This window comes from Hypanus sabinus, chromosome 7 (genome assembly GCF_030144855.1).
Source record: "Hypanus sabinus isolate sHypSab1 chromosome 7, sHypSab1.hap1, whole genome shotgun sequence".
Classification (NCBI taxonomy): Eukaryota; Metazoa; Chordata; class Chondrichthyes; order Myliobatiformes; family Dasyatidae; genus Hypanus; species Hypanus sabinus.
In genome coordinates, this window is record NC_082712.1 from 73,361,613 (window position 1) to 73,381,002 (window position 19,390).

The 19,390-nt window shown below is 40.9% G+C and overlaps 1 protein-coding gene across 1 annotated transcript in view; it reads left to right on the forward strand.

Annotated features, from left to right (window-relative positions):
- The first annotated feature begins 4,569 nt into the window (after nucleotides 1-4,569).
- The window catches only part of haus6 (HAUS augmin-like complex, subunit 6), a 49,644-nt gene continuing 34,823 nt past the window's right edge, over nucleotides 4,570-19,390 (forward strand). Inside the window, exons 1-5 of the mRNA XM_059974885.1 lie at nucleotides 4,570-4,847; nucleotides 9,319-9,414; nucleotides 11,163-11,241; nucleotides 16,629-16,761; nucleotides 17,728-17,872. Coding sequence (XP_059830868.1) covers nucleotides 4,741-4,847; nucleotides 9,319-9,414; nucleotides 11,163-11,241; nucleotides 16,629-16,761; nucleotides 17,728-17,872 — 560 coding nt within the window. The 5' untranslated portion in view covers nucleotides 4,570-4,740. The remainder of the gene's footprint in view (nucleotides 4,848-9,318; nucleotides 9,415-11,162; nucleotides 11,242-16,628; nucleotides 16,762-17,727; nucleotides 17,873-19,390) is intronic.

A 19,390-nucleotide genomic window follows, 5' to 3' on the forward strand; every position in this document is an offset into this window, starting at 1 on the left:
GTGTGAGGTTTGACTGCAACTGAAGTCTCCCTGACAATTTGGTTTCTAGAAGCCCAACAGCAATCCTGTCTCTAATAAGCTCATCTCTCAGAATTTCATATGCACAGCTGTCTGACAGGGCTTACAATGCTGTGATGAAGTCCTTTATACTTTCATTTGGCTCCTGCTTTCTGGAACTGAACTTCACCCTCTCATATATTACATTTCACTTTCCTGTGAAATGTCCTTTCAATTTGTCCTGCATTTTTTAATACTCCTTTACCAGAGCAATTGTCAGTCCTAATCCACCCATGATGTCACCTGCTTTGTCACCCATGTAGTATGCTTACTTGATGCCCTTCTGAAGCCTGAATGAGATTGCTTGCAACCCTAAATCTCTCAAAGTGCCTGAACCACTTCTCAAAGTGCACTGGTTTAGAAAAGTCAACTGCCTCCAGGGGAGGGTGAGGGGCTTTATTACATAAGTAGATGTAGGTACTGCACCTCTGATGTTTGAATTTTCTCTCCATGTACATAATAGCCTGTACTATTGTTCCATTTTCCAAAAAGCATTATCATAAATTTCCCAACACTGTGTTCCATCTGCTACTTTTTTGCCCATTCTTCCAATTTGTCTAAGTCCTCTGCAATCACATTGCTTCCTCAGCACTACCTACCCCTCCACTTATCTTCGTATCACCCGCAATCTTTGCCACAAAGCCATCAATTCCACTATCTAAATCTTTGACAATGTGAAAAGTAGCGGTCCCAATAGTGACTGCTGAGGAACACTGCGAACCAGAAAAGGCCATCTTTATTCCCACCTGCTGCCTCCTGCCTGTCAGCCATTCCTCTACTCATTCTAGTATATATCCTGCAACACCATAGGATTTTATCTTGTTTAGCAGACTCATGTGAGCCACCTTTCAAATGCCTTCTGAAAATCTAAGTAAATGACATCTACTGCCTCCCCTTTGTCCACCCTTGTTATTTCCTCAAAGAATTCTAACAGATCTGTCTGGCAAGATGTCCCTTTAAAGAAATCATGCCGACCTGGACTTATGTTACCATTAGTCTCCAAGTACCCCAAAACTTCGTCCCTAATTATGGACTCCAACACTGTCCCAATCACTGAGACTAGGCTAACTGTCCTGCAATTTCCTCTCTTTTGTCTTCCCTTCTTAGAGAGTGGAGTGACATTTGCAATTTTCCAGTCCTCCGAGACTATGCCAGAATCAAGTGATCCTTGAAAGATCATGACCAATGCATCTGTTATCTCTTCAGCAACCTCAATCAGGACTCTCGGATGTAGTCCATCTGGTCCTTAAGACCTTTCAGCTTGCCTAGCACTCTTTTCTTTGTAACAGCAATGGCACTCACTCCTGCTACCTTACACTCATGGACCTCTAACATACAGCTAGTGTCTTCCATAGTAAAGACTGAATCAAAGTACTTATTAAGTTTGTCTGTAATTTCTCTGTCCCCAAATACTACCTTGCCAGCATCATTCTTCAGTGGTCCAATATCAATTCTCATCTCCCTTTTATTCTTCATATAACTGAAAAATCTTTTAGTATCCTGCTTTATATTACCAGCTAGTTTGCCCTCATATTTCATCCTTTCCCTTCTTACAGCTTTTCTTGTTGCCATTTGTTGGATTTTAAAAGCTTCCCAATCATACAACTTCCCACTCACTTTTGCTGCCTTACATGCTCTTTTCTTGGCTTTTATACAGGTCTTAACTTCCCTTGTCAGCCAAAGTTGTCTCACCCTCCTATTGGAGAACGACTTCTTCTGTGTGACATATCTATCCTGTGCCTTGTGAACTATTCCCCGAAATTTTAACCACCTCTGTTCTGCTGTCACCTCCACCAGTATCCCCCTCCAATCCACCTGGGCAAGCTCCTCTTCCATGCCTCTGTAATTCCCTTTATTCTATGCGATATTGATACATGTGACTTATGCTTCTCCCTCTCAAACTGCAGTGTGAATTCAATCATACTATGATCTCTGCCTCCTAAGGTTATCTTTATGCTAAGCTAATAAAATCAGGGTTATTACACAGCACCCAATGTAAGATCATCTTTCCCCTAGTAGGCTCAAGCACAAGCTGCTTGAAAAAGCCTTACACAGTGAGATGTAGGGCACTGAGGAATGCAGTAAAACAGAGGAATGGGGAATTTCTCTGAAAATGATGTCCATAATTTTTTCTGAAAATGGTGTCACAGATAGTTAAGGTGTTAAATAAAGTTTTTGGCACAGTGGCCTTCATAAATCCAAGTACAGGTATGTTTTATTGAAGTTGTATTGGTGAGGACTAAATTTAAAGAATTGTGTGCAGTTTTGGTCAACTAGAGTACCTACAAGAAAGATGTCAATAGGATTGAGAAAATGCAGAAAAAAAATTACAAGGATATTGCCAGGTCTTGAGGAAAGGTTATAGGGAAAGGTTGAATAGTTTAGGACTTAATTCCCGAGACCATAGGATAATGAGGGGAGATTTGACACAGGTATTCAAATTATGCAAATGATCAGAGTTTTCTGATGACTCTGCCATAGTTGGATGCATCAGCAAGGGAGATGAGGCGGAGTACAGGGCTACAGTGGGAAACTTTGTCACATGGTGTGAGCAGAATCATCTGCAGCTTAATGTGAAAAAGACTAAGGAGCTGATGGTGGACCTGAGGAGGGCTAAGGCACCGGTGATCCCTGTTTCCATCCAAGGGGTCAGTGTGGACATGGTGGAGGATTACAAATACCTGGGGATACGAATTGACAATAAACTGGACTGGTCAAAGAACACTGAGGCTGTCTACAAGAAGGATCACAGCCGTCTCTACTTCCTGAGGAGACTGAGGTCCTTTAACATCTGCTGGACGATGCTGAGGATGTTCTACGAGTCTGTGGAGGCCAGTGCTATCATGTTTGCTGTTGTGTGCCGGGGCAGCAGGCTGAGGGTAGTGGACACCAACAGCATCAACAAACTCATTTGTAAGGCCAGTGATTTTGTGGGGGTGGAACTGGACTCTCTGGCGGTGGTGTCTGAAAAGAGGATGCTGTCCAAGTTGCATGCCATCTTGGACAATGTCTCCATCCACTCCATAATGTACTGGTTAGGCACAGGAGTACGTTCAGCCAGAGACTCATTCCACCGACATGCAACACTAAGCATCATAGGAAGTCATTCCTGCCTGTGGCCATCAAACTTTACAACTCCTCCCTCAGAGTGTCAGACACCCTGAGCCAATAGGCTGGTCCTGGACTTATTTCCGCTTAGCATTATTTACTTATTATTATTTAATTATTTATGGTTTTATATTGCTATATTTCTACACTATTTTTGGTTGGTGCAACTGTAACGAAACCCAATTTCCCTCAGGATCAATGAAGTATGTCTGTCTGTCTGTCTGTATAGATAGGGTAAATACAAGCAGACTTTTTGTACTGAGTTTGGGTGAGACTGGAACTGGAAGTGATGGATTAAGGGCGAGAGGCAAAATGTTTGAGGGAAACAAGAGTGAGGGTCCTTCACTCAGAGGGTGGCACGAGTGTAGAATTAGCTGCCAGTGGAAGCGGTGGATGTGGGTTTAATCTCAACATTTTTGAGAAATTTCGATAGGTATATGGATGGGAGGGGTATGGTCCCATGCAGGTCAATGGGACTAGGCAGATAAGAGTTCGCAAACATCCCACCTCTCCTGGAAATTATGGTAGTCTCCTGCATACAGTACTGATAGTGGTATCCTGATGACTGCAAATTATATACAATATCCTGGAAATCTGGGGGGGAGAGGGAGAGGGAGAGATGAGAATCATCTTGATTGGTCTCTCTTTGTGCTAAGTAGACCTGTCAATTTTCTCTGTGGGCAGCCTTTAGTCGACCTCTCTCTCTCATTGTCCATCAGAAAGAGCATTCAGCATGTTGCGTCACATTAAGACAGAATTCAGAAGTCAGCTGTCTCGCAAAACACTTGGAACACTTGTAAATCTGAATTAACAAATTCATTGACAGACTGCGTGAGGTTGGGACTTCCGGCAAAATGCTCAAATCAGTCATGCAAGCCACATCACAGTCCAAGGAAAGTTTGAAAAAGAAATAGAAAAGCTATTTGAATTAGTATTTACCTACTATTAGCATTGAGACTGCCAGCAAAATTCTCAACAAGGAATATATATATGTGTGTGTGTGTGTGTGTGTGTGTGTGTAAACAGTTTCAATATGTGATCAAATAAATCGTTGTATTCTTTCCTAATCAAATGTCCTGTATGAGTTTTTGCACGGTGGGATGTCTGAGTTCGGCACAGGCTAGATAGGCCCTGTTTCTGTGCTGTGGTGTTGGCCTCTGATCATTTTTCTGAATTAAGTGTGTAACTGCGTACTAACCTTTAGCGAATGCATTGGGACTCACTGATCGGTCACCATTCTTACATCCCTGACAGAACCCTCAAAACAAAAAAAAACGCAATTGTAGGGACGGCGACTGCGACTGCGCGCACGCTCTCCGGCTCCCACCAATCAGAGCTGCGCGTTGTCTCCCGCGGTGGGGTAGCGCCACCCTCTGATTGGCTGACGTCTGGAGGATTCAAGCGGAAACGGCGGAGGGAGCGCGAGTGAGCGGGAGTTGGATTTGGAGAGAGCGAGCTTTGTTGGGGCCGGTACCGGCACGGTGTAGCGGGAGCCGGCCCAATATCGGACCGGTGCTCGGCGCGGGATAAGCTGGCGCTTGGTGGAGTGTAGTGGCTTCAGGGAGGGCCGAGCGGATGGCGGGGGACTGGCGGAAGGAATACCTGTGGAAGACGCTGCTGGCCCTCGGCTTCCCGCCGATCGGCGACGAGCAGCGAACGGCAAACCGCATTGTCTATAACGTGTAAGTGAATCAAAGCCCCTTTATCGTACCTCGGCCTCTAGTGAGCCCCGCTCTGACGGGCAGATAGTCGAAAAGAGAGTGGAATGCCTCATTCGGTCCACATGAAGGGTCTCAGCCCAAAACATTGACTATCCACTTCCCTGCGTAGATGTTGCCTGACCTGTTGATTTTCCACAGCATCTTGTATATTGTATGCTCCTTTCCAATCTCCCACATCCAAAAGAGGTCCTTTATTGTTGCTGTTAATATGTTTTTATTCTTACTGCAACTGCCTTCGGTCTTGATGAATATCACGGACTAGGAGGGCCAAGATGGCCTGTTTCCGTGCTGTGATTGTTATATGGTTATAAGTCCATCTGTATTTTGCACATCAGTTATGTTATTTTAAAATTCTTTCAGGTTGTCTGACTATAAGGATCTAAATTTCAAATGCAGTCAGTGTCTAGGCTTTTACCCATATGCGTCATCATATACAAACCTGAGATGCGGCCTTATGAAAATCCAAATACTCAACATTTACTAGTTTCCTGTCTAATAGACATCTCCTCAAAGATCTCCAGTAAATTGGTCAGACGTGCATTTTGTTTTGATCAAGATTCACTTTGCTCGACCCTATTTTTGTTGAAGGACATGATATCAAGACACTTAAAATAGGTTGTAACATTTTGCCTTCTATTGATATCAGACTAACAAACTGATAGTTCCTTCTTCCTTTTCTGTTTCTTAAGTAGTGGGGTTGCATTGGTTATCTTCCAAGCTGCAGGAACTAATCCAGAATTTGTATATTGTTAAAGCAGTGGTTCACAAAGTGGGTGAAAAGCGGGAAAAGAGGGCAGCTGATGGATTAATTTAAGATGAGAATTACTTGTTATAAACATTTGATCCTCAGTGTCTTATTATTGATTCTAATGAACCCATCATCTCTTGTGTAACACAAATCGTTTAGAATTTGCTCTGTGTTCTTTTCTGATTCAGCTCAGGGTATTCATTTATGTATTCACAAACAGGAGACAATGCACATGTGTTGAAGGCCACAAGAAAGCACTTTATTAGAACTAGCACAAATGTAATACAGAAAAAAAAAACAAATGTCTACGGTATTTGCTGCACAGAAATCACAATAATTCTTACCGTCCACTAAACAAACTGATCTCTGCAATTTTGAAGGTGGAGCCACAGATCCAACAATCTTCCATACCTTCTCTGGCTCCCTGTCTGTTGCTTAGCACAAGCAATGATCGTGACCCAGCCCAAGTCAAAGTTCCTCCACTGCACATAGAAAGTGCTCCTTTAAGATTTTAAGGTTCCTTTAAAGCATAACAATTATTACTTAAGTACATTTTCATCCCTTGATTTTATCAGCTGCACCCCCTTATTTCTTATGACTTTCAGCCTAGACACATAATTTAGGAAAAGAGGAGATGACAATCTGTAAGAAGGATGGCATTCTTCACTGGTATCTCATCTTAAGATGTCCATTCAAAATGGAGACAAAGCATTGGTCAAAAAGGGGGTAGCAACGCGCACAGAATGCTGGAGAAACTCCTGCTGAATGGTCTCGGACTGAAACGTTGATTATGCTCTTTTCCATAGATGTAGCCTAGCCTACTGAGTTCCTTCAGCATTTTGCGTGTGATTTTTGGATTTCCAGCATCTGCAGATTTTCTCTTATCTGTCAATAAGGAAAAACATGTCATTACCACATTCCAACCTAACACCATTTTGTCTTCGAACTTCCACTTTATTTTGGCATGAATCAAGGAGGGATCATAATTAAACTACTGTTCTCTTAGATCGGGGTTCCCAACCTTTTTTATGCCATTGACCCTTACCATTAATTGAGGGGTTTGTTTACCTCAGGTTGGGAACCCGTCTTAGACTTTGCTGAAAGCACATTATAATTGGTGAAAGATACTGACATATATATTTGACGTATCATGGGAAATCTGGGCTGAATAAATTATGCTCTTTCTGGGCCTGGCCTGTGCATTATTGCCATTCACTACTGTTGTACAGCGTTTGCTAGTATGATTCCCATACACTAGTCATGCAGTGATGTCATTCCTGTGAATTGGGGTATGGCATTCAATGGGATTAAGTTCAGAATCTGCTCTTTAGAATGGTGGTAACTGCATTTCTGTAGTCTGCTGGCCAGCCAGGGTATCACTTCCCCTCTTTATGTACCTTCATTCAGAACCAGTTTTCACCTGAGTTATGATGATGTAATATTAACTTTCCCCTTTATTGATCACAATGCGTGAGGTTTGACTTAAAACAATAGCTGATTGATTGTGGTTGTTAATCCATAATGAAAATGGCAGAAGCAGACACTTTTCTCCCTGACAATCTTGAATTTCTGGCATATTGCTGGTGTCTTCCACAATGAAGACTGACACAAACTGCTCGTTAAGTTTCCCTTTTTTTGTTGTCCCCAATTACTACCTCTCCAATGTCATTTTGCAGCAATCCAATATCCACTCTCACCCCTCTTTTACTCTTTAAACAATAGGTAATTGTTCCTGGTTGTTAATCCATGACGAAAATGGTAGAAGCAGACCAGATGAAAAAGAAATGTAGACAGTATAGTATGGAATATCTGAAATATGAATTTATATTGCACCAAACAACCAGTGGCAGTAATCTGTCTATTGTATGAAAAAGAATTTCCAAATGAGGCAATGAAACTGGCCAGGCTCCTTGAATATTTGAAGAGAATAAACTCTAATAAAGCAAACAAGAACTTGGCTTTTCAGTCAAGAAGCAGAAAGCAACTTTAAACATGTTTGTCAGCACTTCATGACAAAACAGTGATGGTTTGTGTGCTTCATACAAAATTTCATTGTTAAATATGGAAAGCACCATACAGTTGGAGATGAACTGATTTTGCTAGCAGTAAGCAAGGTTCTGAGTATGGTTTTGCATAATTCACCAGACCAAATAATTAAAGCAGTTCCTCTCAGCAACAACTCTGTTCTAAGACAAATAGATGAAATGTCTGAGAATGTGGAAGCCACATTGTGTAACATACACTGAGGACAACAGATTTTGTTCTTCAGTCGTATGAGTCAACATTGCTTCTTTGTTATGCTCATTTCATAGAAGAGAAAAGCATGACTCGAGTTATTTGCAAGGTGACTAGAAACATTTATAAAGGGGAATCAATATTTCAGGTTGTTGAGCAATTTTTCAGAGTTGGACATTCTGTCATTACAGAGAAAAAAATAACTGGGGCCAGAACACACACAGACTTATAGTCTGAAGACTGAAGTGATGGGCTGCACAAATTATTAAATACTGTTATCACTGTGGTAATTAAAATCAAGTTCCATGCTGTCATTCACGACTATTTCAAGAGCTTTGCATTGAAAGTAATGAACAGTTTGAAAGCTTGCTGTTGCACACGGAAGTCAGATGGCTCGCAAAAGGAAACAGGCTCTTTTGTAGTAGAAGCTCGAACAAATCAATGCTGCTGCTAGTGACCACAAGGGGAGTTATTCTGTATAATATGCCCTCTGACCAATCCAATAATAATGTTCCAAAAGTCGAAGAAGTGTATTTGATCCTTTATTAGCATCTAGCAAAAGTATACAATCTTGAAGCGATATTAATGTACTTAAGCAGACTTAAGTGATTTCAAATATAATTAGAAGTCAGCAAAGATATGACACTCAAAGGTCCCCAGCTGTAAACTGCAGAAACAAAGCCCTTAACATTTACCATGTCCCCACCCGTGTAGCTAGCTACTATAATAAAGGTGCAACGCAGAATACAACACAGATAGAAAACAGATGCATGGCTCCTACAGCTTTTACATATTTTTTTAAACTAATTAAAATTATTTGAAGACTCATGCTTCATTCAGTAATCAACTCGAGCATTAGGCATGAGCACTTTTTTATTAGAATTATTTGAAAGTTTTAATGAGATCAATCTTCTGTTGCAAGGAACTTGTGTGAATGTCAAATTAGCCGTCTCCACATTTCTGTGTAAATTAACCCTATTTAAGTACAACATTGGCTGTTGCCATTTTTTCCAATTTCTGAGCCTCTGAGTTGGAGGAAAAAGAAAAAGTACCAAATAGCAATCTTCAAGTATACTGTATCCACCTGGGTGAGCTGCCTAAAGGCATGCCAGAGATTTCAGGATCTTGATCCAAATCCCAGATTTGGAATCTGGAGTCAATCAGGCCCTTTTTACTATTGTGCCACACAGGACGGTTCCCTTTCTTATAGCATGGAAAACTATCGTTCAAATAAATCAATGGATCACTTAACTGTTCTGTTGCTCAAATTGGTCAGGAACAGATAAAAAGAAATTGGTTATTGAGGAAAGTGTTAAACCCTGATGCTTTAAAGGGTTCTATGCTAATAAGAATGCATTATATAGAACTACAGTGTCAAATCTGTTGCAGCACGTGGCTAAATTCTTTGTACAACTAATATTAAAGATAATAGTATATTTCTTCAAACAGGGACATGTTTGACAAGCCAAATGTGGAAGCATTCCATTTTGTTGCATACTACTTGTTCTTGCAACTGGACCAAATGCGTGCCAATGTTGTCTTCAGGTAAGATGAGTTATGTTTGTTAATCGATACAAACGTTGCTTAATGTTAACTTAGCAATTTTGTATTGTACTTGATTAAAGTTTTATTAAAAATAAAACTGACTCTAAAGCTTCCACGTCCTTCTCATAAGGAGGTAACCAGACCTGAACATAATACACCCAATTGTGGTCTAACTAAAGGGACATTACCTTGTGGCTCTTGAACTTAGTTGCCCAACTAATGAAGGCCAGCACACCAAATCTCTTCTTAACCACCCTTTCAACTTGCACTTTCAAATTCAATCTTCCAAAATCTATCACTTCACACTTTACTGGATTAAGTTCCTTTTGCCACACTCTTCCCTACTCTGCATTTATATCCTGTCGTAACCTAACTTTTACACTGTCTACGACTCCTCAGACTTTCATGACATTTGCAAATTTACTAATCCACCCCTCTACTTCCAAGACATTTATCAGATCCCTGCAGATTATCTTTAATCATGGACTTCCAGAAAGAATACTACCACCTCCTTCCTGGTGAAGGGTCTCAGCCCGAAACGTCGACATCGCTTCTCCCTATTGATACTGCCTGGCCTGCTGTGTCCTACCAGCATTTTGTGTGTGTTGTTATTAATTAAGGACCTCTCTTCTACATCCTGCCACATACTTCTCCTCTTTATCACCAAGCAGTTTTACTATCACTATACATTCTCCTTTGCTTCACTTGTTTAGAATGCCTTGAAGTGGTCCTTAATCCATCTCGAAGCCATTCTCATGTCTCCTAGCACCTACATCCCATATTAAGCTCCTTCCTGGCTATCTTATAATTCTTAAGCACCCTGCCTGAGTTTTGCACACTAATCCTTAAGTATGATTCCATTTCGTCTTGAAGAGTTCTTCCACCTTTCCTGTTTCTGTCGTTCCTTTACCCTAACATGCTTTCCCTGTCTCATTGGAAGTGGTTCCCAAACAGCCTCCCCATCTCCATTGTGCATTTCCCCAGAGAACATCTGTACCAATTTATACTCGAGAGTTTAATTTAATACAATTGTAATTATCTTCCCTCAATAAAAAAGCTTTCCAATATCATCTGCTTCTACTCTTGCCCATGGTCGTGCTAAAGATCAGGGAGTTGTGGTCACTATCTTTGAACTGCTCTGGTACTAGGGTTGCTATCTCTGAAATGCTGTAGTACAGAGGTCTGTCACCTGACCAGGTTCAGTTCCCAGTATCAAATCCAGTATGGCCTATCCTCTAGTTGGTCAGTCCACAAACTATCGTGAATCGTTCCTGAATGTACAGAACAAATTCTGTCCAATCTAAACCTTTTGCACCAAGGAGGTGCCAGTCAATATTAGGGAAGTTGAAATCACCCTGTTATTTTTGCACCTTTCCAAAGAATGGCTATTGAGGTCCTCTACAATACTCTCAATAAATAGAGTGATTGTTCCCTCCTTGTTTCTGCCTTCCACCCACATTGTTTCAGTGGATGATTCCTCCACATCATCTTTCCTTTCAGCAACTGTGATACTATCCCTGATTAGCAATGCTGCTCCCCTTGGCTCATTTACCTCTCTTGGAGCATCTGAACCCTGGAGTATCAAGCAGCTTGATTAAAGCATTGTAAGTTTCCAATGTTTTCCAGTTAATTGAAACATTTTCCCTTCCAAGTTCTACCAGAACTGTTTTATATTTGAAGTGTTTACTGTTCATTTAAGTTGTTTCTTTTGAGAAGTGTTTTATGCACAAATATTTTTTTTCTTAAAGGGATTGTTGGCCTATTTATGATAAGAAAAGTGCTGCATGCTTCAGAAAAGCGTGTTATGAGTGGATGAAAAAGATTGCTGTAAGTAATTAAATACCTGGTTGAATGTATATTACTATTGTTTAATAGAATTGGTTGCCTTTGTTGAACATGAAGATGTTAGAGGAGTTTATAGATAGTAGTTTCAGGGAGGTAGCTACGCCAAAGGAGCAGGGCACAGGTAATTGGGTTACCGTCAGGCGAGGGAAGGGGAAAGGGCAGGCAGAGCAGGGTTCCCCTGTGGCCATTCCTCTCAACAACAAATATACCGATTTGGATACTGTTGAGGGGGATGACCTACCTGGGACAAGCTGCGGAAGCCGGATTTCTGGCACTGAGTCTGGTTCTGCAGTGCAGAAGGGAGGGTGGAAGAAGAGGAGAGCGGTAGTGATAGGGGTCTTGATAGTTAGAGGTACAAACAGGAGGTTCTGTGGTCGTGATAGAGACTCCCAGATGGTTTGTTGCCTCCCGGGTGCCAGGGTCGTGGATGTCTCTGATCGCGTGCACAGCATTCTGAAGTGGGACAGTGAGCAGCCAAATGCTATGGTACACATCGGTACCAATGACATAGGAAGAAAGTGATGAGGTCCTGAAGAATGAGTATAGAGAGCTTGGTAGGAAGTTAAAAAGCAGGACCTCGAGGGTAGTAATCTCAGGATTACTGCCTGAGCCATGTGCCAGTGAGGGTAAGTGTAGGTTGCTCTAGAGGATGAACACGTGGCTGAGGAACAGGAGTAGGGAGCAGGGTTTCAGATTTTTGGATCATTGGGACCGCTTCTGGGGCAGGTGGGACCTGTACAAGAGAGACAAGTTACACCTGAACTACAGGGGGACCGATATCTTTGCAGGGAGGTTTGCTAGTGCTGTTGGGGAGGGTCTAAACTAGATTTGCAGGGGGATGGGAACCAGAGTGTCAGGGCAGATAGTGGAGCGGGGGTGAAAATAAATGATGTTAAAAGTTCATGCAAAGTCAGAAATAGAAGGGTTGTGTGTGGTGGTAATAATCTTCTGAGGTGTGTCTATTTCAGTGCAAGGAGTATTGTGGGGAAGGCAGACAAGCTGAGGGCATGGATTGACACATGGAATTATGACACTATAGCCATTAGTGAAACTTGGCTACAGGAGGAGCAGGACTGGCAGCTTAATGTTCCAGGGTTCTGATGTTTCAGACGTGATAGAGGCAGAGGGATGAAGGGTGGGGGCTGGCATTGCTAGTAAGGGAAAATGTTACAGCAGTGCTCAGGCAGGACAGATTAGAGGGCTTGTCTACCAAGGCCATATGGGTGGAGCTCAGAAACAGGAAAGGTATGATCACGTTAATGGGATTGTATTATAGACCACCCTATAGTCAGAATTAGAGGAGCAAATCTGCAGAGAGATAGCAGACAGCTGCAGAAAGCATAAAGTTGTGATAGTAGGGGATTTTAATTTTCCACATATTGATTGGGACTCCAATACTGTTAAAGGTCTAGACGGGTTAGAGTTCGTAAAATGTGTTCAGGGAAGTTTTCTAAATTAATATATAGAGGTACTAACTAGAGAGAATGCAATATTAGATCTCCTATTAGGAAACGAGTTGGGACAAGTGACGGAAGTGTGTGTAGGGGAATTCTTTGGGTCTAGTAATCATAATGCCATTAGTTTCAACTTGGTCATGGATAAAGATAGATCTGGTCCTCAGGTTGAGGTACTAAACTGGAAAAAGGCCAAATTTGAAGAAATGAGAAAGGATCTAAAAAGCGTGGATTGGGACAGGTTGTTCTCTAGCAAGGATGTGATTGGTAAGTGCGAGGCCTTCAAAGGAGAAATTTTGAGAGTGCAGAGTTTGTATGTTCCTGTCAGGATTAAAGGCAAAGTGAATAAGAATAAGGTACCTTGGTTTTTGAGGGATATTGGAAATCTGATAAAGAAGAAGAGAGAGATGTATGACAGGTATAGGCAACAAGGAGCAAATAAGGTGCTTGAGGAGTATAAAAAGTGCAGGAAAATACTTAATCAGAAATCAGGAGAGCTAAAAGAAGACATGCGATTGCTTTGGCAGTCAAGGTGAAGGAATCTACAGGTGTAAGAGCTTCTACAGGTATTTTAAGAGCAAAAGGATAATAAGGAATAAAATTGGTCCTGTTGAAGATCAGAGTGGTCAGCTATGTATGGAGCCAAAAGAAATGGGGGAGATCTTAAATGGGTTTTTCATCTGTATTTACTAAGAAAACTGGCATGGAGTCAATGGAAATAAGGCAAACAAGTAGTGAGGTCATGGAACCTATACAGATTAAAGAGGAGGAAGCGCTTGCTGTCTTGAGGCAAATCAGAGTAGATAAATCCCCAGGACCTGACAGGGTATTCCCTGGACCTTGAAGGAGACTAGTGTTGAAATTGCAGGGGCCCTGGCAGATGTATTTAAAATGTTGGTATCTACGAGTGAGGTGCCGGAGGATTGGAGGATAGCTCATGTTGTTTTGTTGTTTAAAAAAGGCTCTGAAGGTAATCCGGGAAATTATAGGCCGGTAAGTTTGACGTCAGTAGTAGGTAAATTATTGGAAGGAGTACAAGTATTTAGATAGTCAGGGACTTATTAGGGAGAATCAACATGGCTTTGTGCATGGTAGGTCATGTTTAACAAATCTATTAGAGTTTTTCGAGGAGGTTACCAGGAAAGTGGATGAAGGGAAGGCAGTGGATGTTGTCTACATGAATTTCAGTAAGGCCTTTGACAAGGTCCTGCATTGGAGGTTAGTTAGGAAGATTCAGTCACTAGGTATATACATGGTGAGGTAGTAAATTAGATTAGACATTGGCTCAATGGGAGAAGCCAGGGAGTGGTAGTGGAGGATTGCTTCTCTGAGTGGAGGCCTGACTAGTGGTCTGCCACAGGGATCAGTGCTGGGTCCATTGTTATTTGTCATCTATATCAATGATCTGGATGATAATTTGGTAAACTGGATCAGCAAATTTACTGATGATGCAAAGATTGGAGGTGTAGTGGACAGTGAGGAAGGTTTTCAAAGCTTGCAGAGGGATCTGGACCAGCTGCAAAAATGGGCTGACAAATGGCAGATCACAAAAATACAACTGCAGATGCTGTGGATCAAAGAATACGTACACAACGCTGGAAGAACTCAGCAGGTCAGGCAGCATCTGTGAGAAAAGAGCAGCCAACATTTCGGGCCGAGACCCTTCATCAGGATAGGGCAGATGGTGTTTAATGCAGACAAGTGTGAGGTATTGCACTTAGGCAGAACATACAAGGTAAATGGTAGGACACTGAGGAGTGCAGTAGAACAGAGGGATCTGGGAACGTAGATACCTAATTCCCTAAACATGGTGTCATAGGTAGTTAGGGTCATAAAGAGAGCTTTTGGTACATTGGCCTTTATAAATCAAAGTATTGAGTATAAGAGTTGGGAAGTTATGGTGAGGTTGTATAAGACATTGATGAGGCCAAATTTGGAATATTGTGTGCAGTTTTGGTCACCGAATTACAGGAAGGATATTAAGTTTGAAAGAGTGCAGAGAAGGTTTACAAGGATGTTGCCAGGACTTGAGAAACTGAGTTACAGAAAAAGGTTGAATAGTTTACGACTTTATTCCCTGGAGCATAGAAGAATGAGGGGAGATTTGATAGAGGTATATAAAATTATGATGGGTATATATAGAGTGAATGCAAGCAGGCTATTTCCACTGAGGTTAGGGGAGAAAAAAAAATCAGGGGACATGGGTTAAGGGTGAAGGGGGAAAAGTTTAAAGGGAACATTAGGGCAGGCTCCTTCACACAGAGAGTGGTGGGAGTGTGGAATGAGCTGCCAGTTGAAGTGGTGAATGCAGGCTCAGTTTTAACATTTAAGAAAAACTTGGACAGGTACATGGATGAGAGGGGTATGGAGGGATATGGTCCAGGTGCAGGTCAGTGGGACTAGGCAGAAAAATGGTTCGGCACAGCCGAGAAGGGCCAAAAGGCCTGTTTCTGTGCTGTAATGTTCTATGGTTGTATTATATTCAACAAAAAAGCTGTCTGAAGTTCATCATTTTCCTATATTGGTATACTTTTAGATTTTTTTCTGCTTTTCAAGAACTTCCTCATCTTAATGCTAAAAAGCCACTCCGACAGATTTCGCTTCGTAGTTACCACCTCTCCATAACTTAAGACTATTTCCATCTGATGATGATGATGATGATGACATTGACTCAGGCCTGAAAGGCCGGCGTCAGGCGTTCTCATGCCTTACAAGGCACGGAACAAAAGGCTGCGTGGCGCCCCACTCCTCTCGCAGACATTTCGCAGTATATTTTCTTTATTTTACGAGGTCTAGTTGCGAGCTCAATGCTCAACCCGCATGGATGGAAAGTGTACTCAGGAACAGCCCGACTGGATTCGAACCCAGGAACCTCCGTTCCGGTGTCTGGCACTGATGTCACTGTGCCACCAGCTGTCCTAATGCTTTTTAATCTGACACCAACATCTCTACCAACACCACCACCAAACCTCGGTCTTTTTGTCACTGATACTTCATTGTTCAACTGTCCTTGGCATCATAAACTTTGCCCACTTGCTATATCTTCTCCATTTAGGTCTTTATCCCTGTTTAGAAACTTATGATAATTTCACTCAGTTGCTAAGGTCAAGACCAGATGTTTTTTCTGCCTCTTTATCCATATTCCTCTCAGACAGTCCTTAAAAGCAGGGTCTGAATTTTTTAAAGGTGGTTGTTGATAAATATATATATCACTGTCGTTTATTTATTTTGTTGATTGATTGAGATACAGCACAGAATAGGCCCTTTAAACAATGCTGCTCAGCAATCCTCGATTTAACCCAAGCCTAATCATGGGACACATTAACAATGACCGACTAAGCTACTATCTGGTAGGTCTGTGGACTGTGGGAGGAAACCGGAGCAGCTGGAGAAAACCAATCTATTCCACGGGGATGACATCAGAATTGAACTCTAAGCTCTGTTGCCCTGAGCAGTAATGGTTTCGCCTAACACTTGCTACCTTGTACTCCTTCCCCTTCCCCACCTTTTATTCTGGCTCCTTCCTTCCCAGTCCTGATGAAGGGTCTTGGATCCGAAAATGTCGACTGTTCTTTCCTCTTAGATGTTACCTGATCTGTTTTGAGTTCCTCTAACATTTTGTGTGTGTAACTATACCATTAATATCTCATTGCTTTATTGGGCATGGAGAGCTTTACACTGAGGGTGAGATAAAAGGAGAGAGCTAGTAGGAAAAAGGTGGTCTATCCTTGATACATCCAATATATTTTTCTGGTCAGGGTTAGGTAGCGGTAATGCCTGTCATAGAAGAAAACCACTGGTAACATTTTGATGCTTTTGCAGATAGCATTTGGTTATATTTCATAACATTGAACTGTATATTTGGAATAATGTGCCTTCATGTTTTAAAACAGTTTTTTTTTTAAACCCATAAAGGAAGAAGTTGGAAATGGTTTTCCTCAAGTTGTGGCTTCTTTATTTCTTTCTCCTGGAGGTCCTAAATTTATTAATCTTATGTACGCTTTTGCAAAATATGTACTCACGCACAAGTTAAATATACAAATTGAAAGTAAGTGAATATTTTTGGGTTAAATTGAAATGATCTTTTGAAATATACTCAATATTTAAACTTTTAGTCATAAATTTTTAAATTTTCTCACTAGATTGGAGGTTGTGTAACATCTCTGTGCTTTACAATTATCAGAAATATTTAGAAAAATCTATTTTGTTCACATTTAGATTGACAATCTACTCATAAATATTTACAGTTAATCTAGAAGGGCTTGTTCTTGTGTTAATTGACCTTGCCTGCTTTCTGTACCTTTTTTATTGTGTTGCGACGTTTTCAGGTTCTTAGATCAAACTATTTTACAGTAAAGAAATTTTTAAAGTTGTGATTTGGGTGTTGATTTTGGTTTCTGCAGTGTTGATTGGGTGTACATTAGATGTTTACCTCATTACTTCACTTGACTTTAGCTAGGTTTGTGAAAGTATGTTACCAATGCCAGCACAATTTGAAGTTAGCTTTCAGTTTACCACTCGGTCAGGTTTTTTTACTTACTTCGAACTAATCTTGCTAGTTTAGTTTTGCACAGATACTGGCAGATCCCTTTCACTAGCAGCGGTAGAATATTACCTTTTGCTGTTACCTGTCTGAAGTCAACGGTATTTTACATTTCTTTTCCCCAAGTCAAAAGGTCCATTGAAACTTTGTAATGCAGCTGAAGTAAATTTTTTAGAAAAGGGAAATATAATTTAAAGCTCAACGTATTTGGAATTTTCCTGCTCCTTTGAAAAACTTCGCATTGATATTAAAATTGCAGCTTTAAAGGTCGCTAATTTACGGCCTCCCATTAGAAGTTCCTCAAATAAAACTTGCACTGAGAGTATGTACACTATCTGTATTGAAAGTTCAGAATCCAGGATGCAGTGTTTAAGGGGAATTTTATTCTATCAAATTAGAAGGCAAGATTCTCATTAAATGATTTTGAAGTGTTTCTTAATTCTATGTTTTATCCTCCTACACTTAAAATAGAGAACAACTGGCGCAACAAGAGAGTAAGGGGAAGATCACAAGACCTTCATATAGCAGCAATGAAATGTTGTGTTGCACGTAGCCAGTTTATAGAAGGAATTCAGAAAGAAGCTTTTGTCGTTGAAGAATATAAAAGAAGGGAAGCGTGAGTATATTTGGATAAATGCATTTTTTTAATATAGTCTGGTGTTTTGTATTTATACTGATATTGCAAAAAGATTTGCCACCTACCCATCAGCTGTAATGTTTTTTATGAAACAAGACTATAGCCCGGTCTTAGTTAGTAGATTCAGAGCAGCTGTAACATTTTTTTTATGAAACAAGGAGACTGTAGCCCAGTCTCTCACTATTCTTTGAATTGCAGTAATTGATATCTCTATCGATGGGTTTAATATGTCCAAATGAGTTGTGGCAAACTGTGAATTGTATTAATGTCTCTGAGCTGCCTGTGGTTACTACAACCAAGATAATAAAATCACCTCTAAAAGTTGTATGCAGTAATGCCTTAATGTATCACCATTCCTGTATTTGAAGGAATGGAATTCTATGCTTGACACCATTGCGACTGCAAGGACTGCTGATAAAAGAGCGATTGCAGATAAAATGGTCACAATTACACTGTGGCTTTTCTTGAGTGAAGAAGAATTAAGATGTCCTTTACTGATTAACTCTTGTTAGTCAATAAAGACCACTCATGGGTGAATTACAGTTGTGTCGCTCTGTTTTCAGTTTGTGGGCCAAATTTGTTCTTATCCCATTGAAATTAACTCTCTCCAAATCCATTTTTGGTGGGTGGGCTGATGTACATTTTTGTTATAGCTGGTTTGAACTTTGTGATATTAAAAGCACTATTTCTTTCCAAGTGAAGTTAAGCCCTGCCCCTCAAATCTTTCTCAATACCTTACAACTGATGAATCCAGCCTATAGTATCCAGGCTTATTTTTGAACATGGGACAACATTGACTGTCCATAGGTCTTCTGGTACTTCACTCATCCCCATTGAAGGTGCAAAAATTTCTATCAGAGCTTCAGCAATCTTTTTTTTTTCTCTTTTGGGCTTTGCTGCTTGTAATTGTATAATGCATTTTGGGTGGCCAGAGGCTTCAGGGAAAATCCTTCGGCACCCTATAGGGGATTAAGTGAATTTGGTAGGTACTGAACCAGTGTATTCCCTCGGCACCTTTTAGACAACCGGCACTTATCCGATAAACTGAAAGAAGACTTGAAAATGTCAGACAACGCCTGCCTCATTTCCATTATGGTTAAATATTTATTATGTGATAGTGTTTCAAAGCCATCTTTTTGGTTTTGAAATGCTGTGTGGCTAATAAAATGGTATGATGTAATGCTATACTACAACAGAGTTGTACAGCACTGAAACGGCCATGAACCCAACAGATATATGAACATTAATTCTATTTACGAACACTTAGCCCACAAGCAACTAAGCCTTGGTGATTCCAGTTCTGATCTAGATATTTTTAATGTTATGCAAGTCCCTGCCTCCATTGTGCCCTCGGGTAGTGTTTCAAATTGCAACCACACACTGAGTGGGAGAGATAAAGTTATTATTTTCAGTCCTGTTACTCTCACCTTAACCCTATGTTCTCTGGCTTTAGATATTATAGAAATATTAACTTCCAGATTTTGTTTACAAAATAGT